The 22,693-nt window shown below is 45.0% G+C and overlaps 1 protein-coding gene across 10 annotated transcripts in view; it reads right to left on the bottom strand.

Moving 5' to 3' along the window:
- Positions 1 to 22,693, bottom strand: part of Ppp2r5c (protein phosphatase 2 regulatory subunit B'gamma) — a 139,645-nt gene that overhangs the window by 4,767 nt on the left and 112,185 nt on the right. For 4 of the 10 annotated variants that reach the window (XR_007346023.1, XM_015495771.2, XM_015495783.2 and 1 more), the window contains 7 exons: positions 21,931 to 22,039; positions 20,940 to 20,993; positions 15,348 to 15,518; positions 12,951 to 13,078; positions 10,024 to 10,125; positions 8,366 to 8,438; positions 3,951 to 4,067 (listed from right to left, as the gene is read on the bottom strand). Coding sequence is in view for 9 of the 10 variants with exons in the window: in XM_015495771.2 (XP_015351257.1) it covers positions 3,951 to 4,067; positions 8,366 to 8,438; positions 10,024 to 10,125; positions 12,951 to 13,078; positions 15,348 to 15,518; positions 20,940 to 20,993; positions 21,931 to 22,039 (754 nt within the window). In the remaining variant the exon portion in view is untranslated. Of the gene's footprint in view, positions 1 to 238; positions 295 to 3,335; positions 3,337 to 3,944; positions 4,068 to 8,365; positions 8,439 to 10,023; positions 10,126 to 12,950; positions 13,079 to 15,347; positions 15,519 to 20,939; positions 20,994 to 21,930; positions 22,040 to 22,693 lie in introns of all 10 variants that reach the window. The other 6 variants (XM_015495778.2, XM_048799345.1, XM_048799348.1 and 3 more) reach the window with 4 other exon arrangements.

Raw genomic sequence — 22,693 nt, 5'->3', positions numbered from 1 at the left:
TTTCTTCCTTTCATAGAGGCATAGGTTTAAACTTTACTACTTAATTTAGGGTAGGACTGATCAAAATTTCTTAAGGGACTAAATTTCTTTAGCTTTGTCTTGACCATCACAGGCTGGAATGACATGGAAAAGGGAAAATACTTCATGTACACGATGTTAGTTTGTCAAATCTTTTTGTAGATAAAAGCCTTATTAAGCATACTCTACATATTTAACAGCAAATACCTGTACTGCCTACCTTAGTCTCTACACCTTCCTTACTTGCGTGGTTGACATTGATTTCCTCCCGACCAACTGTCAAAAATGAGAATTGCAAACATTTTAAGCCTCTGTATCATTGTCATTCATGAGAAACTTACTAGTTTTCTTTGCATATTCTGTATAGGTTTGCATGAGTTTCTCAAAGAAAAGTCAGATAATGGCTCTGACAGGCAAATACATCATTGAATTTCTCCATAAAGATCAAACCGAGGGCTGGGGGTGTGGCTCAAGCGGTAGCGCGCTCGCTTGACATGCGCAAGGCGCTGGGTTCGATCCTCAGCACCACATACAAATAAAATAAAGATGTTGTGTCCACCGAAAACTAAAAAATAAATAAGTATTTAAAAAAAAAAAAAATCAAACCGAGTGTCTCCCTTAGTGTGATGGTCTTCTGCGTACCTCACTTGCCTCCCTCCCTGTCCTAACCCAGCATTCAAATCAGCTTAAAGAAATGTGGAATTGTTTTGGAAAAATAGCTGAAAATAAACTCAAAGGGGCACTGAAAATATTCAAATTACTCTATTAAAAAACCCAACCATTAATTTTCAGTGTAACTTCTTATGTCAATTTGGTCACCAAACTGTGCACATGCCCTTTCCTGTACCTTTGTAACTCCTCCTTGCTATAACAGTGCTTCAGAGAATTTCAGGAAGATGGTTCCAAACATTTTCAAATTATGACTCTATCATTTCAAATATCATACCTAAGATTCCACACTTCATAAGTACCTTCATCTATAGGATGAGATTCGACTGAATTTAATGGATTCACTGAATCAATTAGCACATAGAAAGCTATGATAAGGCTGGGCGCTGGGTGGTGGTGGTCCTCCATTCTCTTTTTTTTTTTTTTCAGTCTGTCTGTCTACTCTGGGTCCTCTGCGTTCCCACAGGGATTTTAGAGTCAGTTTGTCAACTGCTTAAGGAAGGGGAAGGGAGGAAAAAAAAAAAAAAGCCTGCTGGGATTCTAGTTGAGAACACAAGAATGTGGGTAGAACAGACTTATCCCCGGGGCATCTGAGTCTTCTGACCTGGGAATGAGACCCAGGAAAGGCCAGGGAGACTCAGCTATCCCTCTAGTATCGAGGACCACGAAAGCCAGCAAGGACACCAACGTGCCCTGGTCATTTCCCAGAAACTCCTGTCTGGGCCTCCACTGAGACTAGACTGCCTCGGACTGCAGGCCTGGCCCATCGCCTGGGGCCCTCCTGGAACAGCAGGACCCAGCAGCCAGCGGGGCTCCTGCCGACACCAGAGCCCACTCTCAAGAGCACTTTCACTCCAGATGCTATTTTGGTCTGTGTTCTGAACCAGGCTCTTGGTCTACTATAGAGTAGGACATAAACTGTAAATATGTCTTAGCTTCATTACATTCAGGCAAGTTTATGACTGTTTCTAGTTTTGATTCTGGCTTAAGTTGAAGGATGTACCAAGAAGAAAACTTCCTTCAGCCCTCAAATATTTATTGTGTGAAGTATTGTTCCTAAATCATCAATTTCCTTTTGATTCTGTATGGCCCAAGTGTTTTAAAAATGACCCGAGGGGCTGGGATTGTAGCTCAGTGGTAGAGCACTTGCCTTGCATGTGTAAGGTACTGGGTTTGACCCTCAGTATATAAAATACATAATAAATACATACAGATATACAATAAAGGCATTTTGTCCATCTGCAACTACAAAAAATCAAACAAAACAAAACAAAACAAAAAAACCCACGAGGTTACAAATTCCCATGCAGGTTTCCCCACAGACAGCATTATGATTTCCTTATGAGGGTCTGCAGGTGAGGGGGCTGGCTGGCCTGCCTTTGGCAAACTCAAAGCTGTAAACTCAAATGGTAATAATAAAACGTTTCCTTGATTTTTTTTCCAAATTAAAAAAAAGACCAAGGAGGGAAATGTACACTCCACAGACAGAATCAAATATATGGGTTTTCACGTTTTTGATGAAAACTACTCACTGGTGAGATTAATCACTGAAGGAAGGACGAAACACACCTGCATCAGACGCAAAACTAGTTCCTGCGTCCAGGGAGTGGTAGCGGAGCTCCTACTGTGTTAACGGTACTTTCAAGCTCTGGTGAGCTGAAAGAAGTACTTGTTCACCTATTTTGGACTTGAAACTAAGTAGAGGGTCTAATTGGGCAAGAAAAAGGCTCTCTCTTTTCAGAGCCCATTAGTGGGAGCCAGGGCTGCAGCTGTCCAGCTGAAGCACAGCTCCAGCCATGCCTGCACCTTCAAGCCCTTTAGTAGCCACAATACAGAGAAATGGGTCCCATTAATCTCAACATTATATTTTATTTAACCCAACATATCAAAAATGTAATCATTTCAACACATGATCAATAATAAAAACCATGAGTGAAAAGAAAAACTCATGAATGGGATGTCGCACCCCCCTTTACACACTAAGCCTTGGAGCGCTGCTGTCTTTACACCTAATCCTGGGCCCCTTTCAAGTGCTCGTGTCTCATGGGGCTTCATGCTGCTGTGGGGATAAGCATGGGGTGCTGGGCTGTCTGTAAAACACCCTGTTTTGTGGGAAATGAACCAAAATAGGTAACATTCTGATTTCTTTCCAAGCTTCTGCACATAAGTGTCCGGGGGCCTGCTGCTTGGTTTCTGACAAACTCTAACATCAAAATGGCAACCGATAACTTAATTGAGCCTTGAATGACACGGGCACTGACAAGCCATGTGCACAGTGAACAGTATGCAGCAGGGGTCACTCCAGCCACTCCTTTCACCTGTGAGCTTCTAGTGCTGGCTGTCTTCAGGAACTGTCTCACAGGTCAAAGAGCCTGGAGCTGCAGTCCTCAAGTCCATTAGGACATCCTGCCGACACTATGTCAGGGAGCACAGTGGCACAAGGCTCCTCAGACCCAAGCAGGTGCTCAGTGGGCTGCTCTTGAGGCTGTGTATGTTCCCAACTTAGTGGTAAGAGGCCCTCTTTGGATTAGAGGTGATCACAATGTTTATTCCCACAGTGGAAAAGAAGCCATCGGGCTGTGGGTATTACCAGATGTGTACCTGGCAGAGCCCTGGCCTGGTGTCCTGAGTGGGGGTGGGGTTAGTACCCTGTTATGAAGAACTGAAAGGGAACATCTCTGGGCCAGAGCAGAAGCCAGAGGGGGAAAGGGAAAGCAGTGGCCAGATATTACTGCAAAGATTTTGGTTTTGCTCAAGTTAATATAATTTGATCACTAAGACCTATAGATAAAATGTTTCCTGAAAGATTACCAAAATTTGGGGCTGAGGTTATGGCTCAGCAGTAGAGTGCTTGCCTAGCATGTGTGGGGTGCTGGGTTCGATCCTCAGCACCACATAAAAATAAAAACACATAAAAATAAAGGTATTTAAAAAAAAGATTACTAAAATTTAACTTATAAGTTTGGCTTAAACAGAAGGCCCTGATGTATATATCATGATACCTACTAAAATCACACACATTTCTTTCTTTCTTTCTTTTTTTTTTTTGGTACTGGAGAATGAATTCAGGGGCCACATCCCAGCCCTTTTTATTTTTTATTTTGAAACAGGATCTCGTTAAGTTGCCCAGGTTGGCCTTGAACTTGTGATCCTCCTGCCTCAGCCTCCTGAGTGGCTGGATCCACCTGGCTATGACTCTCATTTCTTAAGCAAATCTGTAGTGGGCGCTTCCCTGCTGAGCTCAGTGCTCAGGGCACTGTTACCTGACGAGCCTCCTCGGTCACTGTCTTTCTCAGCATCTGCACATCTTCAAACAGAGGCCCATCTGTCTCCATGGCAACTGGCAAGCTCACGGTGCTGGCTTGACTATACACTGCATACTGCAATGCAAAGTGTGGAATCACTCTCTGTTAGGCGCTGGGTTCTGTGCTCCAGGGTCTCAATTGACAGGGGACATGTCTTCCCTGCTGCCCTCCCCCTGGGCCCTGGTGCCTGCTGCACACCACAAAGCTGTTCAACCTCCTGTAGTCCAGGCCATGGGTGGCCTCCTGCTAGACCCAAGGTCACTTCCACACCCATCCTAGGTCTCTTGTGTCTGATGGACAGCCAGCCCACACCCAGCCTACAGTCTCTGACACTGATTCCATAAGGGCCACCACAGAGGGGCAGACAGGCTGTTCCAGCAGACACCTCCCCCACCTCCTATCTGTGCACAGTCTGCTGACCTCAGTCCTCCTCCCTGCACGCACCACTGCAGGGGACCTCAAGCCATCTCCCTTCCACTCACTTTGTTGGCTTTTCCTAAGTTTAGCTTAGACCTTCTCCCCCAGTGTCTTTCTTGCTACCAAAACAAACGCAGCCTCCTTTGCACTGCCAATCTGCCATGGAGCTGCGGGAGTGCTGGGGGCCCCTCAACTCAGCTGCAGGCCCCGACTCCCTCCCCTACCCTCCTGTGTTCTGGGGGGGGGGGGGGCTGAGCAGGTGGAACTGCTGGCAGCTGCCCCTAGCGGTACCCAGCCTGCGGGTCTGGTGTTCCCGGCCAGAGGCTGTGGAAGCATGGCTGATTAGCGTGTGGCATCTACTCTACTGGGGAGAGGGGAGAGGGGAGTCTGTGTCTGCGGCAGGCGGGTCCAGGCTCAGGCTTTCCTGGAGCTGAGGCAATGGGTGACATGAATGCTGGAGGGACTGAGGTGGGAAGGGACACAGTAGCTTGTCCAAGGCTTGACCTTAGGCCACTGTCCATCCGGGCCCCAGCCTCTAGCCTGGAGCTGCTGGTACGAGGGCTACCTCTTGGATGCCATCCCACATCTGGCTTCACCTTACAGGGGCTCTTTGTGGCACAAAGTACCAACAGTCATCCCCTGGAGCCTTCCCCCCGGTTTCTGTGACACAGTCCTTCCTTCCTGGCTTCTCTCCTCCCTCTGAGGCCCGTCTTAGGCCCCCCTTTCTCTGCCTATTCCTTGGATGACGGTCGCTTACCATTTCTAAGGATCTCACACCCCATGGCCTTCAGTCCTCCCTGTCCATCCATGGTCTAGTCCTCTCAAGTATGGGCCCCTTGGCTGTCCACGTCTCTCCAACAGTCTTTGAAAATCAGCGGCTACCTTGCTAGAGCCACACCCTGGGCTCAGATTCTTTCTTCTACTACCAATGAGTCCCTGGTCCGCTCAGTGCCCCCTGCCCCTCATGTCACCTGCTCTGCCGTGAGCACCCTTTCTACACATTCCAAGTTCCTCTCTGGGCCTGCTTCCTCCTGGCACTCTGTTCCTGCTGTCACCAGAGAAGCTTCCAAAACTACAATTCTGCCTGGGCCACTCAGTCCGTCCTGGCCCTTTCACATCTGTACAATTTTGGGTGCCAATGCAAGTGGGTCCCTTACTTGCCCTGTGATTGCTCCTGGTGCCCTGGGCCCGCAGCTGTGGCCTGTCCACACCTGTCTTGTTTCTTTCAGGGTTTCTTTGAAGACGTCAACTATCTCTGGCACATCACTCAAAAGCGTGTAAGCTGTGTCCAACTGGCTCCCTTAAGGGACCACAGTCTCCATGACACCAGGGCTGTGTCCTGCTCTCAGCTCCATCTACCTGGGAATTCCCACCTTGTGTTCAAGGGGTTCACCATTAGGTGGGGAGACCGAGAAGCAGAAACCACTGCAGCAGTCATGAGATGTGCCAGGGACTGTTTTTAAACCAACCTTTCAATATTTGGCTTCTCTGAGAAAAACAGCCAGTGCTTTCTGTGGAACGTGCCAGCAACCAGTGCTCAGCACAGGCTCTCGCCCTCCTGGCATCAGATGGAAAGGAGCTCAGGGACACTGCACAAGGCTTGTAGCACACCAGACACCACAGTGTGTGGTGGCTCACAGGGAGTGCTGGCCTCCACACACGACCCACTGGAGCCTCTATTAGCAGAGGCGCCAGCCCAGACGCTCGCACGGCCACACCTGAAGTACACAGAAGTACTCTCTTCATATACACGGTTCCCACCAAAGTCAGGGATGTGAGTGGTTAGAAGGCACTGACCTCTCTTGGGGCTTAGGAGAAGCACATTTAAATTAGAAATCTTCAGTGTTTTAGGATTTCAAAAGTTAAATCATGTGCGACGTTAAGAAACTCCAGTGAAGCTACCACAACTGCTGACAACGGGATAAAACTCCGGAGGTGCAATAGCTCCAAAGCCCTGTCAGCCAGGTGCTCCATGTTGTCTGAGGGGACAAGATCCTGGTTTGTGAAACATGGAGGTGAGCACCAGGGAGAGCGAGCAGATTGTGAATGACAGGATCTACCTTCAGAAAGTGAAGCCAGCAAACCAACTCTCACCAAGGCAGATCGAGAAGGAATTGAGCTTCAAAACCCAACCATCTTTCTTAGAGAAATAAGACACATACTGTGTCGACCCGCGTTTAGGAAGGCTTTTTCTCACTGAAAAGTGAGTTCTGAGGCTGCATTTTCAGTTCTGACATTTAGCTCATGAAGTATTTTCCACTTGGAGACAATGTCATGGAGCTAAGGCATGCACGAGGGACTCATGATGGGTCACACAGAGATGGGGGGGTGAGGATGGAGGAACAGGGAGATCACCAGAGTGCTAACGCCAAACTCGGCACTGTTAGTGATTGTCACAGTGTCAACAGGAACCAAGGAAATAAGCAAGCCACCCGAGCAAACAGGGGAAGGGAATGCTGAGGCCTCCCCTGCAGCAGCACAGCTCAGCAGAGCACACAGGCCACTACACTGGCCTGGCACTGGCGCAGCCACAGGATCTTCATTTGCAACACAAAAGTTTTATGCAGCTTGTTCAATGGGTTATTTCTATATTCCAGGTAAAGCAAAGCAAAACAAACAAACAACAACAAAACAACCAGATGCTCTGATTCATACATATTTTGCAAGTTTTTCAAGGCTGCTGATTTGGATGGTGTGAACACCTGTCCACACTCCTTCAGCCTGGGCCCTTCAGAACAAATTGAGGCTCTCAGGGCATACACCAGGCAGGGTTGAACCACCTAAACTTGCCCCAGACTTACTGAATTTCACTTGGAACATAAACTCTATTTACTAAAGCAGATAACTACAGTTATCTACCTCAGTTAAGTTTCTCAAAGTAGTCTCAAAAGAGCATTTTTCTCTGTAAGAACGTAGATAAAATACTTTTAGAAAAATGCTGGCTACTGGTTTAGGTAGAATCAAGGACACATGACTGAGAATGTCATTCAGTTTCCCATGGTTTGCTGTCTCTTGATTACAGTTTTATCAAAGGGAATATAGGTCAACTTGTTTTTATATAGGTAAAATACCTACTGCAAACTTCATATTCCTGTATCATATGTCGAGAGTTAAAAACCTACATCCTAATTTAGAGAATGATCATGTATCTTCCTCACCAAAAGAAATACATTGTTTAATAAGGTATTTTCTTTGGGGAATTGAGATGGCCTAGGAGTTCCTAGTGATTTTCATTAAGTGGCACTGTTATACAGAAAGGCAGAGGGCAAGGGGGACCATTTACAGCCACCTCTTGCCAATTACTTAGACTAGTGCACGCCAAACCCAAAGGCAATGACTGTGAGCACCTCCAGGACCACAGCAGCCCTGGAGCCCACCCAGGGGCTGATGCTGCAGGAGACAATGCTGGACTGGGGGGGTTCCGAAGACACCAGCGCATGGCTCCTGGCTGGGGTAAGAGGAGGGTTAGTGCTAAAAGGCAGAATTTGGTTAATTTTTAACAACAAAATACCAAGCTTATAGAAATCTTATTTCAGGAAAGAGGACATCATCTTCCCACTGTATCTATTTCAATTCAATTTTCTTACTTCTAGAATTAATTTAATATTAAAAAAAAAGGGAAACATGGTTTGAGCTATTGCACATAAGACATGAGAAAACAAACCACATCCTGGAGTAGAGGCTGTATCCTGATTTTCTTTTTACCACAGTATGTTTCATAAGATTGATATCTTCTTTTAAAAGTAGAAAAATGTCATTTCTGTGGTAAAACGTTATGGGGCAAAATAAGTACTTGTACAAGAGGAGGGTCATGAAGGTGAAAATTATTCCTTTATTGCAGACACTTCCACATACAATGTCGGTGACAGCCAATTCCCATGCCCAGCCACGCCCCTATCTGATAAGGCATTCAAGCAACACCCTTGACATTTTCATGTTACTCTCTTTTTTAGTACCTGGGGATTCGCTTTGGCTAGATTTTCTATTTTAACCCATGCTTCTTCTCGCTCTTTCATTTTTAGCTTCTCTCTGAAAAATAGTAAAACATTATTTGTATTAGAGATGGCTGATACTGAAGACGACACACAGGAGGGAAAGCAGGGAGAGAGCCGTGACACCACTGTTTCTTCTTGTTATTTGGGTCTTAGTCCACACGCCTCACAGTGCTTCTCAAGAGGTGCATAATGTGAACAATGAAATTAAAAACTGGCTGAGATTTAGAAGATTAAACAATGAAAAATGCTAAAAATTTAATAAGTCTGAGAATTTAAATTCTTCACTCATTCAAGTGTGATATTTGCATTCTTGGGGTCAGGTGCTTCTTCAGAGGACCTAGACTACTCTAATGAGGAGCTTACTCATTCACTGAGAACCAGACTCCATCACAGATTGGAAGGAAGCAAGCTGGCAAGAGTCGGCATTCCAGTACTGATGGGTCACCAGGGAATAGTCCTGGGAGCCAGGAGACCTGGCTTCTTGTCTGATTTTGCTGTTAAGAATCATAAGACCTTCTGGAAGACAATGAATTTGTCTACTTTTTTTTTTTTTTTTAATGCAGAAAAATGTACTAGGAGGAGCTTGAAGGCCTTTTTCAGAGTACTGATTCCCTGAAGGGAGGATGTGCCACTAGAGAAGCCATGATGCTTAGAAACTCCCTACCTGCATGCAACCTCAGCCCTCAGATAAGGAGGAGCACAGGCTGGAAGGCTGGAAGAGGGTCACTGTGCCTCCTTATGGCCTGGTGCCTTTATTTTGCTGTCATCTCACATACCTTATACTTCACTTTTTTTGTATTTTGTTCTCTTTTACTTTCTTTACGCAAAATACAAATTCTGTCACAGCAATGATTTCATTTGTTGTATTCACGGCCGTATTGTTAGAAACTAAAACAGAGTCTGCAGTACATGTTACACTCACACATTTGTCTAAAGAATGAATAAGTTGGCCACACAGACATTTTGTCATGTGAATTACAGAAATTCAAAGTTTATCTACCCTAGCCAGTTTTAAGTGCCAAGCAAAGAATAAAATCTGCCAACAGTCTGCACTCGACTCTGAAGAGTGACTTTCAATTACTAACCAACCACATGATTTTTGGCCTAGGGATAGAGCACCTTGTCACCTAGGCTGTCCCTGGGCAGATGTGAGCTCTGAAGTTCTCAAAGGCACAAAAGCAGAACCCTAACTTTGTCAAGGACAGAAGGTTCCTGAGGATGCCCACGTTATGGAGATGATTAAATTAGGAAAAGCTATGCTGAAGTGTGGGTTCTTGCTCTCTCATAAACCCTTCAGGATGCGATTCTAATTCCTGCCTTATAAGCATGACAAATGACTACACCTGACAGCCACCCTAAATGCTAGATTCCTGATCACATACACACTCTCATCTGCAAAGATGACTGACTAACCACAGAAGGGAGGACGGCCAACTTTTTAACCTGTATTCCTTGAAAATAACTCACCTTAACTAACTTTTAGTTTGCTTTCCACATATGAGAGGACCAGTACTGATCTAAAGCTAAGAACGACTTTTTTAGAATGGAACAATGGTGGAGGCTTATTCAGTATTATTCCAGAACCCTGGAAACAGCAACTTGCCAAAGGAACAACTTACTTCAGTTTCTCTGCTTTAAACTGTTGTGTGCAGTCATCAAACAATTTTTGGTTCATTTCCATGAAGAGTTTCAGGGCATTGTATATCAAGCCATGTATCGTCCTGCAGAGAAGATTACACAGTGAGACGCAACATTGGACCTTTTGGTCATTCTCCCTCCCCACTTTCCTCTTTCAGACTTCTCAGGCTACTGTGGACTTCAACAGTCCCACTCCCATCTTCCTAGTCCTCAACAGGGGAGGTCTGTGGTCTGACTCCCATCTGTCCTGGGGTCTGCTACTCAGTCTAGGAGCCCCCCACACAGGCCACTCAGCTCACCACCTGGCTACCAGCAGCCAAAGCCATCTTGCTTGGAAACTGATTTAAAAATGTTGAAACCCCAAGAAATATAATGAAGACAATACAATACAGAAGTAAATGTCTATAAATGTCAGTTTCCTTTCAATCTTATTCATTGAGGATAATTTTAACGATGCCAGGAGCTGGGGTGTGGCTCAGTGGTACAGCACTTGCCTAAGCACGTATGAGGTCCTGGGTTTAATTTCAGGCACTGCAACCCTGCCCCCAAATAACAATAAATAAAACAAAAAGAAACCTCAAAGTCAACAAATAACAAAAAGAAAACCAAAAATAATGTGGAAGCAGACCATAAAAGAGCTCGATCAAAGCTTAGCTCTCTGGCCTGATGCACATGGAGGAGGAGGGGCCCAGCTGTCACTGAATCTATGCAGAGCCCTGAGAAGAGCAAGGAAACTGCCCAGCAGAGCACCACTGACCCACAGTTGTGAGCAGCAATAAAATAGCAAACAAAATGAAGAGGACTGAGTGCCAAACCATAACCACTTTTTAATCTTCATAATGAAACTCCTTTATCTTAGAAAATGCTTCCTTCTTTGCAAAAGCAGGATGGAGCCACCAGCTTTGCTCTGGCGTCATGCTGCACACACGTGCAGGAGTATGGCCAGACTGGGGCTCTGCCATCACCCGCTGTGCTCAGTAAAAACCCTAAGTGCTTCAAAACAAAGGTCACTGGAAGTCACTATCCTGCTGGACTGGATGAAGGATGCTGCCACCCCAGGGGCTTGGGAGGCTGAGACAGGAAGGTCTCAAGTCTGAGACTAGCTTCAGTGACTCAGTGAGTCCTGTTTCAAAATAAAAATAAAAAGGGCTGGCGATGTGACGAGTGGTAAAGTGGGGAAAATACCCCTGGGTTCAACACTACAACTCCCATGACAGGAGGCCCGCACCTGGCTAAACCTGCAACTGCAAAGCTAGGGCCACATGCACTGGAGGCCTGTTCATGCCAGGCATTTTATGTATATTGGCTTTAGGAAGTCTTCAAGCAGGCAAAGGGGGCCACAAAACAAACACTTAATATATACAGGCATTACCTTAAACAGCAAAACAATGTGGTGAGTGTCAGTATTTTCTCTATTTTTCAGTTGAGGAAACGTGGCTGGGGAAGACCTAGAGGTTCACCTTGCCCAGGTGGAGCTTGCTTCTGACCTGCCTGCTCTCTGCTCACCACCTGGATGGCCCCTGCTGCCCCAGAGTGTCAGGCAGAAAAACACAGAGCAAGCCTGCTGCCCTGGGCTTACTCTGGGAAAGAAGCCATGTGGCCTGCAGCCTCAAGTGGGCAGGACAGAGCTCCGCAGAGGGTTGGCCATGGGAAGTAGGAGCACTACATGGCAGACACTGCGGGTTAGGAGACCACACTGGAGCCAGGGAGCTGCTGACCAGCTTTAGGACTACAGGATCGTGTGTGGTCCCTTCCAGTTTGCTTTCCTGTCTACAGGACAAGCAGGAATCTAGCTATCACAGCTCTGCCCTTATTGCTTTAAATTCTTTCTTTTTTTTTTTAATTAAAGGAACTGACTTACTGAGATGGTGGTTGATCAGAGAGTGGGTCACATAAATTAAAACTGTGAGTCTGAAGTAAAATTAGGCCTGTTTATCAAATTATAAAATACTTCTTGTGAATTACTGAGTCTGATCGTCCCACCAGAGGCCAACACCACCTCTGTGCTGCNTTTAAATTTTTTTTTTTTTTTTTTTTTTTTTGTACTGGGGATTGAACCCAGGTGTACAGCTTGAAGCTGTCTGTATCCCAGGCCCTTTCAATTTTTGATATAGGGTCTCACTACATTGCCCAGGCTGGCCTTGAATTTGTGATCCTCTTGCCTCAGTCTGCTGAGTGGCTGGGATTATAGCAGTACACCTGAGTCACTGGGATTACAGGTGTGTGCCACTGTGCCTGGCCCTGATTTAAATTCTAATTTATGATAACACAAAAAGAAAAAAAGATGGAGAAAGAAAAACTCTGGTACCCACATTTATTTGAATAACACGAATATTAAGTTCAGTATTAATCCTAATGCAGCACCCACATGGATAGTTTCCTTTTAAGGTCTCAGAAGGCTGTCACTGGGAGACTCCATTTCTTCACCTTCATTAAGTGAAAAGATGAAGGAGAGAAGTAGATATTCTCAGTTCCTCAGGTGTGTTAAAGATGCCTGCTCTTCCCTCTGGCCCTCCAGGCAGTGACCACAGCAGGATGGCTCCCGGTCTCACAGAGGGGCTCCAGGGGGTCTGTCAGCAGGTTGGCCCCTGTGCTTCTCACAGCACTGAGCCCAAGCTCTGCAGTGACCTTCAACTCCCCTGGGGGCACTCAGGAAATGTGTGGAAGGTGCAGCTACTGAAACCAGCAGGGTGCAGACACAGGGTCCTCTGTCTTGGCTTGAAATAGGAGTAAGGAAGCAAAACAAAAGCCAATGCAGACACTCTACATGTGTAACTTAAAAACCTCAAAGAAATCAACATAATTTTAAACTGATATTAAAATTTGGATTTACATTCTTATTGCAGTAACAGAAAAACATAAACATTTAAAAATATGCAGGAAAGAGAGACAGCCCATTCTTTCTTACTTGTTCCAATGGGTCTTTGAGTTGCGGTACAAGGATGGAAACATGATGGGCAGAATCTTTGCTGCATTGTCACTAATTAAACTCATAATGTATTCATTATTCCAGTAATACAGTGCTCGCTCTGCCACCTGGAAGACAGGATGCGTTAGTGTCCTTGGTGTTCATGCTCCAGCACAGGAGGCAAATATCCTCACTGTTAACCTATAAACAGGATAACGAGTTACAATGCATCAGAAAATTAATTATTTCAAAATATTCTAGACTGTAACCTTAAAGAGCCTACAACAATGGGGCAGCAGATAATTTCTTATTATGAAGAAATGAAGAACGTCGTCATTCACCTCCCCATTTATTCAATTTATGCTAGATATTAGGTTAGATGCTCAGGATACAAAGCAAATAAGTTCATTCTACTCATCCATCCATCCATCCACCCATCCACCTATCTATCTCTCCATACCCCCACCAACATCATTAGTTGCTAGTATATGACATGTGTTCAGCTTGAGCATACGGCAGTGGATGAAGGCAGGCAGAAATGCTTGACTCTGCAGAGCTTAGTTCTGGAGGGGAGCAAAGGACAGTGATTATTTGATTTGCTAGAAATGATGAGTCATGGAGAAAGGCAGCAGGGAAGGGCAGGCGAGTGGGTTGTGGGTGGGACTTCAGCATGGAGAAGGTGACATGTGAGCCAGGCCCTGGGGGAGGGCAGGTCCTAAGAGTGAGGAGGAAGGAGTAGGGGAGGAACCAGCAAGGGGGACTGGGAGCTAAGACCCCAAAGCAGCATTTCAGAGCCCACACTCTGGTGAGAAGGAAGCTGTGGGAGGGCCCATTATTATTATTTAGTAACATTCATTACTAAAAACTTCCAACACACAAAGCTGTATGAGCACCCACATCCCTCCACCTAGGACTGTGGCTGTGCACCTTGGCCCTCCTTGCTGTCCGGCTGTAGTTGACAGCCACACCCATGCACATTCTGCAGAACCATCTGAGTCAGAGTGTGTGGTAGCCACTAGGACACGTGGCCCATCCCTGACTTGGCATGTGCTTCCCTAGGTAGAGTCGACCCGCCTCCATAACTACTTCCCAACATCACATCTCAGTGTGCAGATCTGGCAGCAGTCCTCAGAAGCTCAGAGCAAAGCAGAGATGGCATTTCTGTCACCAGAAACCTAGAGATTCTGAGTTCATGTGTGGTGGTGCAGGCAGAGGCTGAGGGTATGGTGGGTGAGGCCTGTGGAGGGCTCAAGAATCAGGGGTGATTTCTCAGAGAAAGCCAGGTGGGTGAGCTTTTCAGAATCTGGGTGAATATGATGAAGGGGAGGGAAAGATGTTTGAGAACAGAGAGCATTAATTTATAAAGGAATCAGGATAGCATCAGTAGCTTCTAGGATCATTCCTATTTAAGAGTTGGATACTTTGAGTTTTAAAAAACACCCATACACCCATAAATATATTTGTGGTAATATTTTAAGTCTAAATTTGAAAGTAGAAGTTTGAGATGCTTAATGGCTTAAATTTTGAATTATTTTTCAGTTTTTAACATCAGCAATTTATTATTAGTATTAGTAGTAATAGTAGTACCAGGGATGGAACCCAGGACCATCGCCATGTTAGGCAAGTGCTCTCCCTCCTTCCTTCCTGGTACTGGGGAGTGAACTCGCGGGCACTCAACCACTGAGCCACATTGCCAGCCCTATTTTGTATTTTTATTTAGAGACAGGGTCTCACTGAGTTGCTTACCACCTCACTGTTGCTGAGGCTGGCTTTAAACTCGAGATCCTCCTGCCTCAGCCTCCTGAGCCACTGGGATTACAGGTGTGTGCCACTGTGCCCAGCTTCTTCTTTATTTTTTATTTTGAGACAGGGACTCATTGAGTTGCCCAGCCCGGCCTTGAACCTGCAATCCTCCTGCCTCAGCCTCCTGAGTTGTTGGGATTACAGGTGTGCACTTCCACTCCTGACTAGAAACATTATTATTAATTTTTTAAGTGTAAGGGGAGACATATGATGTCAGAAATAAACTTACAGGGAAAAAGAATTTCAGACCTGGAGATTCTGAACATCACATCATCTATCACTACTGATCAGTCAGCTGTGGAAACAAGGTCAGGTGGTCTGGGGGACTCGGAGCTTGATGACACTTTCACAGAGAAGCTGCTTTTCATAGCTCTTATTGAGAAAAATGCTTTCAGTGGTGAGGACAAGGTTCTAGGATATAGTTTTTAGAAATAAAGTTTTTTTCACCTTATTTTTGAAGTATGATTAAAGTAAAAACTTGAATTTTACCTTAAAATTATATGAGAAGCAAACCACAGTTATATACTGGAATGTTTTATTTCCAAAAGTAACATTCTGAAATCATCTAATTATCTTTCTCCGAAACCCACATACCTGGAAGTGTGGGCTGGAAACGCACTTGGCTAACTGCCGGAAGAGAGGCTCCATGATCTTCACAAACTCCGAGGGTTCAATGACATCTAAAATTTCTTCTAATTCATTTAAGAACATTACTTCTTTTGGACTGTGGGTCTTTGGCCAGTATTTGAGAAGTGCCATTACCACCTATAAAAGAAATGACATGGGAAGTGACGCCCCTAAGCTGCCACACCTGGGCAGGCAGAGTCTCTGTCTAGTCAGGGGCCCCCCACTGCAGAGCAGCACAGAGGTGGTGTTGGCCTCTGGTGGGACGATCAGACTCAGTAATTCACAAGAAGTATTTTATAATTTGATAAACAGGCCTAATTTTACTTCAGACTCACAGTTTTAATTTATGTGACCCACTCTCTGATCAACCACCATCTCAGTAAGTCAGTTCCTTTAATTAAAAAAAAAAAGAAAAAGACACAAAACAAAAAACAAAACCTGCTAGCAGTTAGGAGAATTCTGTCAAAGACTAGAGGAGACCTTGCAGAGCATATGCCTTCATCTGTGCATTCTGGGGTGGAAGTGGCCAGATATGAAACTATTGCCAACATGTCCAGGCACATGCAATCCACTTCTCAGATTAACTGAACACTTGATGTATTTATGCACACCCACACATGTATGCATGTGGAACAGTTTGTAACTGTGTTAAAAAGCATCAAGAAGAGTGCAGTGAACCAAGCAGATGCCAACTCACCCAGGGTGCGTGGCAGACCTGGGCAGGGTCCTCACTGGCTCCACTGCTTGCCTGTGGGCCCTCAGCCAGCAGGAGCATGTGGCAGTAGTGACTCTGGCCTGGAGCCCCACCCAATCAGACCACAGGGGTTCCTGATTTGTGGATGTTGTTCCTCGCTCAAGTTAGACAGCTAGAAAGGGATTCTGCAGGGGAAGCTTTTCTTCCTTCTCACTTCTTCTCCCTCTCTCCCTTCCTTTCTGTGGTACTGGAAACTGAACCCAGAGGCACTCTATCACTGAGCCACAATCCAGACCCTTTTGTTTTATATTTTGAGATAGGGTCTTGCTAAGTTGCCCAGGTTGGCCTTGAACTTGTAATCCTCCTAGATCCTCCTGAGTTCCTGGGATTACAGGAGTGCCCCACAGTGCACACCTAGAATAATTCTGTGTGATGCTTTTAGCACTTGGGTTCCTGGGTAATTGTTTATAATATTATGTTTCATGAAACTTCAGCCTTTATTTAAAAAAGTGCTCTTTGTATTGAGGTTATAGCTTAGTGGCAGAGTGCTTGCCTGGCATGCACAAGGCCCTGGTCCCAGCCCCAGTACTGAAAAAAAAAAAAAAAAAAAAGTGTTCCTAGTTTTGAAGTCTGACATAAAAATTCACAACAACAAAACTGTCTTAAAGGAATTATTTCTAAAAGTGCATCATTTAATCATTTACCTTCTACTTGTAGCTCAAAATTGTTTAGTAGATATTTATTAACTACCTATTCTGCATGCTGGAATTATTGTTACGAAGACGCTGATTACAAACCACTTCATAAGCCTTTATGTCTGCCAATGGAATATTATAATGAGAAATATATTAATTTTTGAGTTACACAAAACAACTGATTTAGCTATTTATTTCACTGGAAAAGATATTAGTTGTACAATCAGGTTCACGCACTGGACTTATTCCTCCTGCTTCTTGAAACCCCTGTGATCAGTACTCAGCCATCTCAGCTGCTCCTGAACATGGTGGGATTTTGTAGAGGAGGTATCCGCTCACGGACTGCTAATCCTGGGCAAAAGGCTACTTGCCTACAGTTCTGGGCACTGAGCTTCCTTGGAAACCCAATGGACTACCTGCCCTCTGGAGGGTGAGCAGTCCTGGTGAGTATGGCTCTGGGCATGGCCTCAAGCCCTAGGAAGCTCCCTGTCCTGGTGCACTCAGGCAAAAGAGCTGCACCAGGCCGAGTAGTAAAACTCGATTAGCCAAGAGGCAGGTGGGTGAAAACAGGCATAATACTTGTCTGTAAACTCTCTAATGAGCCTTTATTCTTACAATGATAAATAGGTTTAATGTGCCCAGAAGCTTGTGAGCATGGCCTACCATGTGAAATGAGATGACATTAACTGTAGGTTACAAACAGGACAAATCTCCTTTATAAAATTGTAATATTCGAGTGGACCATACTTCAAAAAAGTATTCTTGAGCCTGGAAAGGTAGCTCCAGGTACTCAAGTGGAGGCACACCTTCAGAGTCCACGACTGGACTGCATTCCTGGTTAGTTTCTACTGCTGAAGTCAGACACAATGGCCTTTGTATTTTCCTAAATCATTAATTTCAAAGGAAGAAATTCATTGAGGTGAGGATCTGAATGTTTTTAATATATAGAAAATTAAATCTGCTTTACGTAGGCAGGAGAGTACTGTTACATTATCTGTGCAGCAGAATTAAGAAACGAAGTGGTCCTGGGTGGACATGCCAGGGACTGGGTCTGTGGCTTGTCTGTGCTGATGCTGAGCCAGAGCTCAGCATGACAGCTTAGAAGCGAGGCCACATGGCTCCTGCCTTCTTCAAGACTGTGGCAGTCAAGCTCTCGCTCTGCCACGTGTCATGTGCTTGATTACTTCCTATATAAGTGGGAATTAAAGTCATTTACAAACTTCATCAGCTTACACCAACTCCCAGGTGGGAGGGGATAGGGTGGAGCCTGCACACTGAGCTCCAGTGGCCAGGGCTTCAGGCGACCGCGGCTGGCAGGCAGGGTGTTGTGGGAGGTGACGGGTGGGAGAAGTTTCAGGCTGTAGTAAATGGGGTGAGACATTTGGTGAGTTCTTTAGCCATTAAAGAGTATGAGAAACTGAAATGCATTCTGCTGTCATATAACAAATTAGAATAAAAAAAAAAAGCACATTTTAAGGATATAAGAATGGAAATCATTTTCATCTCTTCCTACTCCCATGGATTACCACTAAGGGACAAGATTTGCTTGATAAGAGTATGTGTCACTCAACAATCACTTACTAGCTGTATTCTGAAGATCTTTTCAAAAGCAAATAAAAGAGTGAACTGTGAATTTCCCCATCTTTCCTACTAAGGTGCATGCTATGGTAAAGAATGTTCTCAAAGCACAGTTAAAAAAAGAGTATGAGAAAAGTGTACAAAGAAAAATCACAATACTTTGTGTACTTTTTCCTCTCCTATATCTTTCTTTTCCTTTGGTTTGAATGGAAGAATGGGGTGGGGCTGGTGGAACTTCTTTGCATGTTACTTTCTTCAGGAAAAACATCAAATAGATGGAGGATTAGGGCATATAACCAGGGGGGGAAAATACTATAGCCCCCTGCCACCCACCAGTGGGTGGTGCTGTGTGACCAAACCCACAGCCTTGGCACACACTAGGCAGGTGCTCCACCCACGTTTTTAAATTAATAACACTTTCTTTTTTCTCTTCTCTACCTAACATGATTGCAGTCCAGTGAAGAGGATAAAAATAACATCCTCACAGAAAATTTGACTAAGAATCTTAACCATGCTTCTTCTGAAGTCTGATATGATCTGGCATATTCCTTGTGGTCTTCCTGAACCTCATTTAGAGGAGAGGCAGAGGTATCTGGAGACCAGGGGAGAAGAGGGCCAGGACAGGGCACCCGTGAGGGCTGCTGGCAGGTCTGGCATGCAGCACTGCAGCCTGTTGCCTCTGAAATCTGCAGAATGAGAGCTTTTCCTGAATTTCATGGGAGAGCTGGGGTTGGGGGTGGATTACATATAGAATTTAATAACGTGGAGGCAGTGACCAAAAGTCAGTGTAACTTGGGAATTTGTGAAGAATTTCTCACTCATTTTTATTAGAAAAACTATAATCTCACAAGGAAACCGTGAAGAATAGCTAATAGGACTAAGGACTCAGGAATTGTAGTATCTATCTTTTCAATTCTAACAGAAGCTTTTTAGAAAAAGAGGACTCAAATATTTAAACTGGCACCTGATGCTCCTTTCTTGGCTCTTCAATAAGGAATAACAACTTGGTTTTTAAAAAGTGCAATGCATTTGAAACAGACATTTCTCCAGAGATGGCTGAGGAATATGAAAAGACAGCCCAAGCCATTAGTTGGTAGAGGAGCACCAACCAAAGTCATAACAGGTGCCACCTCTCATCCACCAGGATGGCTGGAGTGACAATTAAAAACAAAATGAAGGGGGCTGGGATGTGGCTCAGTGGTAGAGTGCTTGCTTAGCATGTGTGAAGCACTGGGTTTGATTCTCAGCACCACAAACAACAAATAAAATAAAGACCCATCAACAACTAAAAATTAAAAACAAAACAAAACAAAAAACAAAAAGGAAAACAAGCACTGATGAGCACGTGGAGCACCTGCATCCTTGCCATGCTATTTTCCATAGCTGCTACCCCAAGTGCAAAACAGGGTAGCCTCAGAAAAACAGACAGTCCCCATGTAACCAGCAGTCCCACCCCAGGAGCCCACCCTGAGGAACTGAAAGCAGGGCTGGAGCAGACAGTCGACACCCTGTTCACGCAGCATCATTCATGACAGCCAGAGGAAGGGCCACCAGTGTCCACTGATGGGTAGACGGGGAGTAAAGTGTGGTCTGTGCAGACAATAGAGCACTATGCGGCCACAACAAGGAGCGATGTTCTACAACATGGGCGAAGCCTGTGAGGCACTGCACCATGGGAGAGGAGGAGTACAGCAGGCTCCACTCTCCTGAGAAACCCGAGCAGTCAGCTTCAGGAGAGACTGATTCAGGGAGCAGGTGCTGGGAGAAGGGTGGGAAGTCATCATGGACCAGGGACAGAGTTCCTGTTTGGTAGCATGGCAAAGTTTTGGAAACACACTGGTGGTGGTTGCATAATACTTGCTGACACTGAACTGTACACTTCAAGTAGTTGAAAAGGCAACATTTTATGTTCCAGATGTATATCTTTTACCACAATAAAAAAATCAGTATTGTAATATACCAAAAATCTTTGTACACTTTAAATGGTAAGTGAATGTATGGTAAGTGAATTATATCTTAACAAAGCTGTTTCAAATCCTGAAACTATCATTTGACACGCCTGATGCTGTTAATCTTGGCTACAATAGCCTTTTTTATTTTTTAATGAAGATAAAATGCCAAGAAAATTAGAAATCCAAAACTGAATGGCATCCATCTAGTTTTGAGTTGTAATTCAAAGCTCATAGAACAGCTACACCCTAACTTGGAAAGAATCTTCAGGATAATACAACCTCTTGTATAAAACAAGCATTTCACACTCTCACTAAGCCACCTTCAACTGGAGTCGGGACATGCTGTAGGTCTGCACTGATGTGAAGGCCTGAGCATGCACGGCTGGGGGCTGTAGGTGCTCAGTGCTCTGCTCTCACAGGTGTGAAGCACAGCGTGGGCAGGGCAAGCTCATCACGTAGCAGAACCACACAGTAAAGGACCTCGCAGCGAAAACAACCGCACTCTGAAAACCTGTCAAGCTCAAATGAGACCAGCTTGTAGGTTACTAGAGTGAATTAATCCACACGCTGGTGAGGCGGGGGTGCTTCGAGGGGAGGAGGAGAGCAGGCAAGGCGGTCGGGCCTGAGAGAGCACACTTACTGGTTCAGTGAGGGTGCTGTCCTTCTCTAAAAACTGCACGACGCAGTACGCCAGCTGAAAAGGGATGAGAGAGAGTGAGCACCTGGCTGCAGTGTGGAAACGTCCCCTTCACACCCTTCTCTGACAAGACAGCTTGATGTGGCTGAGCGGCTGCCCCAGGGTGTTCACCCACCCCAAGGGCTCTGAGTGGGATGCTCAGGGAGGGACCCCAGGACCCCTGCTCTTTCCCAATTAGTTGGTAATGATCTGAAAGCAAAAAAAAAAAAAAAAAAAAAGAGCACCTTTTACACTACCCACCCACCAAGGTGACCAAGATGACCCAGTACGATGGGCTTTCCTTGCGGTCCTTTTGGAGATTAGTGTGAACAAGAAATCAAACAGCTGGGAACAAATTAAAATCTGGTTCCATCTGAAATCTCTGAACTATTAATTCCTTTTGTACAATTAATACAACAAACTGAATGTAAAAATACCCCAGTTAGCAGCAACTGACTGGTGGAACTAACAGTGGTGACCGCCAAGGATGCATGTGCAGTGGCCTGCTGCTCAAGGCGGAGCCCTCCTGAACCGCCAGCACTGAGGTCACAGAGCAGAGGAGACTTAGTCTCCCAGGCCAACAGAGCTACCTAACCAGATGGAACCACTTGCTGGCTGATCTTGCAGCACTCTCTGGTCAGATCTGTATCTTGGAAATCCAGTCTTTTTTTTGTCTTACTAGACTTTGCGACAGACAGCTGTCGTCTGGTAGTCCTCTTCGCCTCCTTTTGCAGAGGCAGCTACTCCCTTTTCTATGCTAAAAGTGAATCGTATTATTCTGTATTTCAGAGATTTTCCTGAATATTTTAAAGGCAATCTCTCTTTGCTTCTTATTTGATTACTGCGAGGGCCTTATTACAGAAGGTGGTGACATAAGAAAGAAAACACGCTGGGAACAGGCTGGATCCCTGCCCTGGGTTCTGATGATGGCATGTCTTCATGCCTGCCCCCTTACCTGCGGATGGTAGACACTCAGAGATTTCACTTTGTGCAAAGGTAGCAACACCTTCAACAGGAAAATCTTGTGCTCTTCTTTTAGTGGTAAGGCAAATCCATTAATTATACTGTGAAGAAAGAATTTATTCAAAGTTTAAATATTTACAAATTTCAGATTACAATCAAATATTGTATTTTTCTTTCTAGCATGAAAATCTAGTAGACAAAATATGTATTTCATATGAATCAGCAGAATATAAAATAAATATATTTGATGAAGTATAACCATTTTTATCCTTGTGATTACAAGGTAATGATTAAGTTGGGTTTATAGGGAGTGGCTCAGGAGCAGGAAACTGGCTGTACTACAGGGGTCCTGGGGGAAGAAAGTCTGCACAGCTGAGGGGTCCCAGCTCTTCTTTTGGGCTGCATCTCTCTTTTGGGAAGGTGTCCCTGGAGTATCCAGGCTCACTGTAGTGTTGGCCACAGAATCCAGGTGTGGGCACAATGGCTGGTCAAAAATCAGTTAGAAAGCTGCTGCCTTGTGCAAGGAAAGGGCAAAGGTCTCCAAACTCAAGTTTTAGTCTCAAGCATCAACTGGTTTAATTATTTATTCTTATAACTAGGCAAATGCAGATAAATGTTTGAGAGTTACAGAGCAGTTACAGCAATTCTAACATGCTCCTCCACAATCCACGAGCTTAGGGTGCAGTGGGTACCCGCTGGGGCCCTAAGCTTGTTCACATGGGAAAACCCCTGGGCAAACCTCAGGATAAAAACCA

Source organism: Marmota marmota, unplaced genomic scaffold (genome assembly GCF_001458135.2).
Source record: "Marmota marmota marmota unplaced genomic scaffold, marMar, whole genome shotgun sequence".
Taxonomy (NCBI): domain Eukaryota; kingdom Metazoa; phylum Chordata; class Mammalia; order Rodentia; family Sciuridae; genus Marmota; species Marmota marmota.
Note: the sequence above shows the minus strand (reverse complement) of the source record. Positions and strands in the feature narration are given on the sequence as shown.